Below are 7,487 nucleotides of genomic sequence, written 5' to 3' on the forward strand. Positions count from 1 at the left end.
GAAATGGAAAAATGATGGACATTTGTTATGGTTTTAGCAAACTGCCTTTTTATCTGCTTCCCAGGGAGAATCTCTGATGTGAATGAAGCCGGTTCGAATCTTACCTCAGACACCGCTGAAATCCCCTTTTATACGTCATTATATGATAATATGATTATATGATAATGACATATAAAGGTATTTTTAAATTACATAAAAGTGCAGGCTGTATAATGGTGGGGGTGGAGGTAGAGGGCACTACAGCAGTAGGAGTGGAGTAAAGCAGGTGGAACAATTCGATACCATATTTGGATCAAAATGAGGTTTCTTAATGAGGGGCTTAATAACTGCTAACTTGAGGGATTTATGGACGTGACCTAAAGATAGTGAGGAGTTAATAATATTGAGAAGAGGCTCACCAGCTGTATGTAACACTTCCTTCAATAGATGAGTAGAAATGGGATCTAACTGACATGTTGTTGATTTAGCTTTGGTAATAACATCATACAGCTCTTCATGTCTTGTACATGTAAAACAGTGTAGTTGTGGAGTTTTAGGTGAGATTGTGTCAGGAGATGCTGTCAGAGGTTGGACCGCCACAATTCTTTTTCTAATGTTATAAATTTTTTCAGTGAAGAAATTCATAAAGTCCTCACTACTAAACTGTGATGGAACACATTTTTCAGATCCCTGATTTGTAGTTAATTTAGCGACTGTACTGAAAAGGAACCTGGGATTGTTTTTGTTGTTTTCTATGAGTTTGCTCAGGTGTTCAGCTCTAGCAGCTTTTAGCGCCTGTCTGTAGCTAAGCATACTGTCTTTATACGCAATTCTAAATACCTCCAATTTAGTTTTCCTCCATTTTCTCTCCAGATTACGTGCTGTTCTCTTGAGGGCATGCGTATGACTATTATACCAAGGTGCAGGTGCTTGTTCTCTAACCTTTTTTAACCGGATGGGGGCAACAGTGTCTAATGTGCTAGTGAGGATAAGGTCTATGTTGTTAGTCATTTCATCAAGATTATTAGCAGTTATGGGTTTAGTGAGGAATTGAGATAAATCAGGCAGGTTATTTATGAATCTGTCTTTAGTGGTCTGAACAATAGTCCTACCAAGTCGATAACGTGGTGAAACACGGCTAATCTGCTCTACCGGTAGTGTGTACAGTATGAGGTAATGGTCTGTGATGTCATCATTCTGAGGTAAAATATCTCTATCAGTGACGTCTGCTCCGTGGGATATTATTAAGTCTAGTGTGTGGTTAAAACAGTGAGTTGGTCTGGTGACGTTTTGTTTAACCCCAAAAGAGTTTAATAAGTTGACAAATGATAATCCTAGAGCATCGTTTACATCATCTACATGAATATTAAAATCTCCTACAAGCAGCACTTTATCAAAATCGATCAAGAGGTCTGATAAAAAACAAGCAAACTCTTGAAGAAAATCAGCGTTGGGTCCTGGGGGTCTGTACACGGTGACCAGAGCGAGTTTTCTATGCATGTCTGAAAGTATAATTTTAAGAACGAGCACTTCAAATGATTTAAAACTGAATCCTAATCTCTGACTTACATTAAGAGAGGCACTATAAATGGTTGCTACACCTCCCCCACGACCAGTCTGACGGGGCTCATGCTTATAAACATATCCTGACGGTGTCGACTCGTTTAGACCCTTATAATCACCTGGTTTAATCCAGGTCTCAGTGAGACAGAGTGCTGAGAGATTATTATCTGTGATCATCTCATTTACAATCAGTGCTTTGGGTGCAAGTGATCTAATGTTTAAAAAACCAAACTTTACAACTTTTTGGTGTTTGCTTATCTGGCATTTTTCAGTTTTAACTGCAATAAGATTATTTCTGGATCTTGTGTATTTAATTCTTGGTTTTACTACATGAGGAATAGATACGGTTTCTATAAACTGGGCTGTGTGTGAACTTGTAACTATTTGGTTTCTTGTATAAATGTTCTCATAGACGTAAATTTCCTGATGTCTTACCAGTCAGATGGTGTGAAGTATCCTAGAGATGTTATCTGATAGCACTGCTGCTCCAACTCTGCTGAGGTGCAGGCCATCAGGGCGGAAGAACCTCGGACGCTTCCAGAAACAGTTCCAGTTATTAATAAAGAGAAGTTTGTGCTCTCGACACCATGACTGTAACCATTCATTTAGTGCAAAGAGTCTACTAAACTTCTCAGCCCCTCACTGGTAAGTGGGAAGAGGTCCTGACACTATGATCCTCGTTGTGGGTGATGTGCTGCGTACCGTCTCCACCAGGATCCTGAAATCCCTCTTTAAGATCTCCGTTTGCCTCAGCCGCGTGTCGTTCGTTCCGGCATGAAGAACAACCGCTCCGAAGTTCTCGTTCAGGATCGCGGGTACCTGCGCAGCGACATCCAGAACATGAGCACCAGGAAAACAGCGAGTGTGCACCTTACCTTTGTCTCCGGTAGCGCAGACATGCCGGACGATGGAATTTCCAAGAATCACAGTATGACATTCCGCGGACATTTCATCCATGGTTTCATCCACGTCATGACCTGCTCCCATCCTGCTGCCACCTAAAAAGATAAATAAATAACAACAATCTGCACTTACTTTATCTTTAATAAGAATTTACAGTAAATACATTTACAAATAAATACATAAATAAAATATAAAAATAAATAATAATAAATTGGCAATTCACACAACAAACAAATTAAATAAATTTTTCAGTATGCACACACACACACACACACACGCACACATTTAAATCGCTATCTCTCTAATCACACTTAATTCCTGCAGGATTAATTACAGGTTGGGTGACCTCTAACCTCTCGTGTGGTGCTGATGTTCCTCCTCAGAAGTCCGTCTGCTGTCTGAAGTCTCAGCTCCACCCTCTTCAGGTCATCAGACTTCATCAGGGCTGTCAATTAAACAAAACCTATGTTTATCTACACTTATGATACCAGGACGAGAAAAACCCTTTGAAGATGTTCTTCTTAAAGGCAACATTTGTGCTGGTTTAGAAATAAAACTGCATCAAGTCTACCCACCAACACACTGCTTTTTACAGCACAAACACAAACACTTTTCTCTTTTCTGATCAGACGAGCTGCCATTTGAGTTCACTGACAATGTTCTTATATTAACAAATGAAATTGATCACAGTATGATTTTTAACCCATATTGATTATTGCACATTTTTAAAAGTCCTCTGTAACAACCAGCCAAAAATATGCCGAGTCAAGCGATTAGATCAGACATACACAATAGTATTTCAAAGCAATTTTCAAGCGAAATGATTTCATAAAATAACTATGCTGTCACTTTTACTCAGCTCTTCTATTATTATTACTCAAGTAGTAGAAAATCTACTGCCCACTGGATCCTGTTTGGTCCAGATCTTCCAGTGGAGTCTAAATCTAGTGTGCAGCCAACAGCTCACCTGCTCAGTAATGAAGTTGTTCCCATCCACGGTTTCAGGAAGAAAATCAGCCCAGCTCAGTTTAGAGTCCCTCCATAAGGCCTCCACTTCCTTTTGGCTCTAAAGTGAAGAAAAACACAGCAATGACTTAAAAAAAAAGAACCTTTTTCAACTAGTATGACAAAATACTTTTCTTTTTTCAGTCATATTCTATAGAAGATCTCACAGCTCATCATTTGTTTGCAGAGAAGGTTCAATATTTCTGCAAATAATATGCCGGCTCTTGCCACAGGAAGTAGTGGTTTGCTAAATTCACTGGAATTCACAAGAAATCAACAATTAAAAACAAACACCAACTTCCTTTCCAGCAAAAAATGTATATGTATAGTCTCAAATGTAACTGTAAATACATGAATAATTCTCTCAAAGAGATTCCTCCTTCCCGAAGCACAGGATTAACGAGCTCAGCTATGTACTGCCATACATAAGGAATGTCAATCGCCATATCATCTGCTATCTCGAGGGTTTCTGAGAACCTGTGTAAACAAGGATCGGTAAGAAAATGGGGGAAAAGAGAGCAAAAAAAAACACAGACAAAAGTCTTAATAAAGGATTCTGATTCTCATAAAATTCTCAAAAAAATGACCAAATGTAAACGCAAGCGTATTCATAATAATGCTAACAATAACCCCATTGGGTGTAAATATGTCATCAAGCTGTGGACATCTCATGACGCAGACAGTAGTGTCTCTGGCGCCAGTGGGAGACGGAGCTGTGTGGTGCAGGAATGTCACTCACCCTTTAAAAAACTGAGATGTGGAGAGGATCCCAGCCTGCAGCAGCTGATGGAACAGATGACCCATGTGGTCACGTGTGATCTGGTTTCGCTCCAGCGTGGTCTCCACACCCACCAGAACAAAAACGTACAGCATCCCGCCCTGGTCCAGTTCCTCCACGCAATGCAAGGCCTCCTGCACACGAACCCACCACGATTATGTGACGCAGTAACACGATAATAACCGATGTGTATTCAACTAAATGTGATCATAAGACACTGCATGAGATCATTACTTTGTAATCATTTATGTGTAGAAACTCCTCGATAATGGATTTAGAGCGTTTCTCCATTTCCTCCTCTGATAGCGCAGGCTTGTTTGTAGTCGAGTCTGGCACTGTGTCGAGTTTTACTGAAACACAAGAGACATGATGTGTCATGACTAAAAATGCTGATGCATCAAACTGAATTAAGTTTCAACAACAACACCTACAATCACAACCTGCTTTGAATATTTTCACAACATGAACACAGGAGAGAGCTGAAAAAGGACACAGACTACATTCACTACAGACTCACCTGATGCTCCGGATGTGGCTCTAGCGCTAGTTTCTCCATTGCAGCCGTTCTTCCAGTTCAGCCGTCGTCCCCCGAAATTCCGTCCCAAATAAATCTTATCATCTGCTGGTAACTACACACAAACACAATTCAGTTTAAATAACAATGCTTCTTATAAACCTGGTAGAAAAACATGTACTTTAACAGATTGCCAGTTTTGAAGTAGAATTCCATAACATTACTTAAATTGTGTGAATTGTGTAACTCGAGTAATTCAAATACAAAAAAGCATCGAGGCAAATAACTTGGCTTAGTCTATTTAACTACACACAGAGCACCGCGTTTCCCCACGGACCATTCTTACTGATGCACCATCCGCTAAACTCTGAACAGGTAACACAGAAGACGCTGCAGAATGAAAAATGGAAGAACGGGAGGAGAAAACAGCGAGGGCTGAGGAGAAGATCCAGGCCAAAGAAAACTAAAAATGTTTCAAAAGTTTTTTATTAAAAGAGGAATGAAGCAGCTCTCCTATAGCTCTAAATCCACAAACATTTGGGGGATTTCTAACGCTTAGTTCAGGCAACTCTTAAAGGTTAATACTTTTCAACTACGTAAATCGTTTCACCAGCAGGTTTGAGTTCATCTACATCTCAAGCTTTAAATGCTGACTGAAATAGTTCAAGCTTGCATTTGAAAAGCATGTTTCTGCACATGTAAAGTCAGTACCTTGTTGATTTTAGGGATCTTGTTGGGGTCTATTGTAATGTTCATGCTCACAGTGTTCATGGTCTCATGACTTGGAAATACTGTAGAAGAAACAAGAAATAACAACAAAAAGTTGCAGTGCATTGGTTAAGTGCTGTGAAAAGAAAGGGGACTAAGCTGTAAAAAGGATTAGTCTAGAACACATATGCCCTCTATAACCTCGCCTATTCATGCCCATGGATCGTAGCTTTTCTTGAACTTTTCTTTACTCCTTCTGCTCCTAAAATTTGGCATCCATGTGGATATTTACATTGTGATTCCACAGTTAGAATCACAAATAGGCTTAAATGCACTAAAACATAAAGAAGGAGATGTGATGTTTTACTTACCGCAGCCAGAGATTTACACATGATCCCGTACCCCACGGAGAAGTTGGGCTCATCAATGGCTTTCTCAAAAATCAGGTCGACGACACCCTTAAGTCGCTCCTCTGTGTCGATGTGGAGCTCTTTCACCTGCTTCATCAGCTGATTGAACATCTCTGGCGTCAGTTTGTTAAGGAAACCGCGCACCGTCCGGAAAAGCTCACGCAACACACAACATCAGCACGACTGTATATAAATAATATCTGCATCCAGGTATGGGTGGAAGCCCCTCTGGCTTCTGCATACAATCAGGCATGAACTGGATGCTCAAAAGAAAGTCTCTACTATATTGTATCCTCTTATTCTCCATTTCTGGCTCTGAGAAAGGAACGAGCAAAAGCAGACATGAAAAGTAGTGAAAAACATGATGAAGTGTGCGAGTCAGAAGAAGTAGGTCTCACTGTGCATTTCATCCTCAGAGCTGGGCTCGGGTTCGTTCTTCGGCGGCTCGGCTTCCTGCGCTTCGATCTCATCTGCTGGTGTTTCTGCTGAAGCCAGATGCTCCACAATCACAGGAGACACACTGGAATTCTCGACTGTGGTTGAGACTGGCTCAAGGTCAAAGTCAGACTGCTGGAAAGCGAGCTCTGGCTTATCCTAACACACAAACACACCCAATTAATAATAAAACACCAGGATTACTGTGAATTTGTAGTGTAAATGTAGGTTTCACACATTCACCGAAGTGAACGACAGCATTTCTATCTTTATATATAGTTATTTAAAGAAATACTCCAGTGTTGGCACCTCAGTTTATATCTACAGTATTTGTAGTCCATGTGCAAAAACTACAACCAAGAGCAAACATGCCTCCTAGTTTATTGAGACGAGCAGAAAACGTTACTCATCACTCGATTACAATGAAAGTCAAAGGGCAGTTGTGGGAAAAAGGATTATGTGAGATTTTTATACGGCATTACCAAAAGATAATATTGCATATTGAAATTTAAAAATGTCTAATTCTTTTATTTGTAGAAAACGTATTTAAAAAGTACGGGTCTTATTTCTAAAAGTACGGATTTGTTCTTTCAGGCTACTTTTGTAGTCAACACCGTTTAACATGCACAACAGTTTAACAATTTGCAATACGTCTTAATTAAAACATGTTGGAAAATGCTGGACTACACGTTTAATTTAGTCACATTGTAAAAGATCTTAACCAATTAAAATCCAGTGCAGGGACAGCGACGAGCCCTAAACTCACCTCTCTGAGCGATCGGGAGTCGTCAGGACGAGGAGCTGTGTCTGTTTCGGCTCATCGATGGTGAATAGAGCAGAAGCTGGAACCTCTGGGGGCACGTGCACAGGCTCTGTTTTATCTGGCTTTGGTGTGACGGCTTGTGCAGGACCGGGCTCAGCTGAAGAGGTAGACTTTTCAGCGCCATCTAATGCAGCGGATTTTACTGAATAACTCTCAAGCTGTTCATCTGTAGACAACAGAGACAGTAGCAATTAAATCACAGACTAGACGAGTCAAAAATAAAAAAATAAAAAAATAATTGAGGCTCATATACTCAGAAAATGAACCAGTACTGAAACAAAGAGTAAGCACACGCACCGTCCTCTTGGTAGATGGATGTTGCTGCAGTGGAGGGACCATTGGGAATGGAGTCTGGTTCAAAGCATTCAA

General features: G+C 40.3%; 1 protein-coding gene across 1 annotated transcript; it reads right to left on the reverse strand.

Moving 5' to 3' along the window:
- Nucleotides 1-2,485: 2,485 nt before the first annotated feature.
- LOC310726558 (eukaryotic translation initiation factor 4 gamma 3-like) lies at nt 2,486-6,169 on the reverse strand. The gene is made up of 9 exons (XM_083542276.1): nt 5,822-6,169; nt 5,454-5,533; nt 4,746-4,857; nt 4,463-4,578; nt 4,190-4,362; nt 3,802-3,927; nt 3,413-3,511; nt 2,799-2,890; nt 2,486-2,540 (listed from the first exon to the last, which is right to left on the reverse strand). Exons 2-7 carry the CDS (start codon nt 5,511-5,513, stop codon nt 3,469-3,471), a joined length of 630 nt encoding a protein of 209 aa, XP_083398402.1. The 5' UTR covers nt 5,514-5,533; nt 5,822-6,169; the 3' UTR covers nt 2,486-2,540; nt 2,799-2,890; nt 3,413-3,468.
- Between the last annotated feature and the right edge of the window lie 1,318 nt (nt 6,170-7,487).

This window comes from Silurus aristotelis, assembly GCF_946808225.1.
Source record: "Silurus aristotelis genome assembly, chromosome: 1".
NCBI lineage: Eukaryota > Metazoa > Chordata > Actinopteri > Siluriformes > Siluridae > Silurus > Silurus aristotelis.

What these genes read in the sequence shown, in the direction of transcription:
- LOC310726558 (XM_083542276.1), bottom strand. Translation starts at nt 5,513, where the DNA reads ATGAACACTGTGAGCATGAACATTACAATAGACCCCAACAAGATCCCT. An exon ending in ACATCTCAGTTTTTTAAAGG is followed by an intron (nt 3,928 to 4,189) that starts GTGAGTGACATT and finishes TTGTTTACACAG; the next exon opens with GTTCTCAGAAACCCTCGAGA. An exon ending in TCTTTGAGAGAATTATTCAT is followed by an intron (nt 3,512 to 3,801) that starts GTATTTACAGTT and finishes TCTTCACTTTAG; the next exon opens with AGCCAAAAGGAAGTGGAGGC.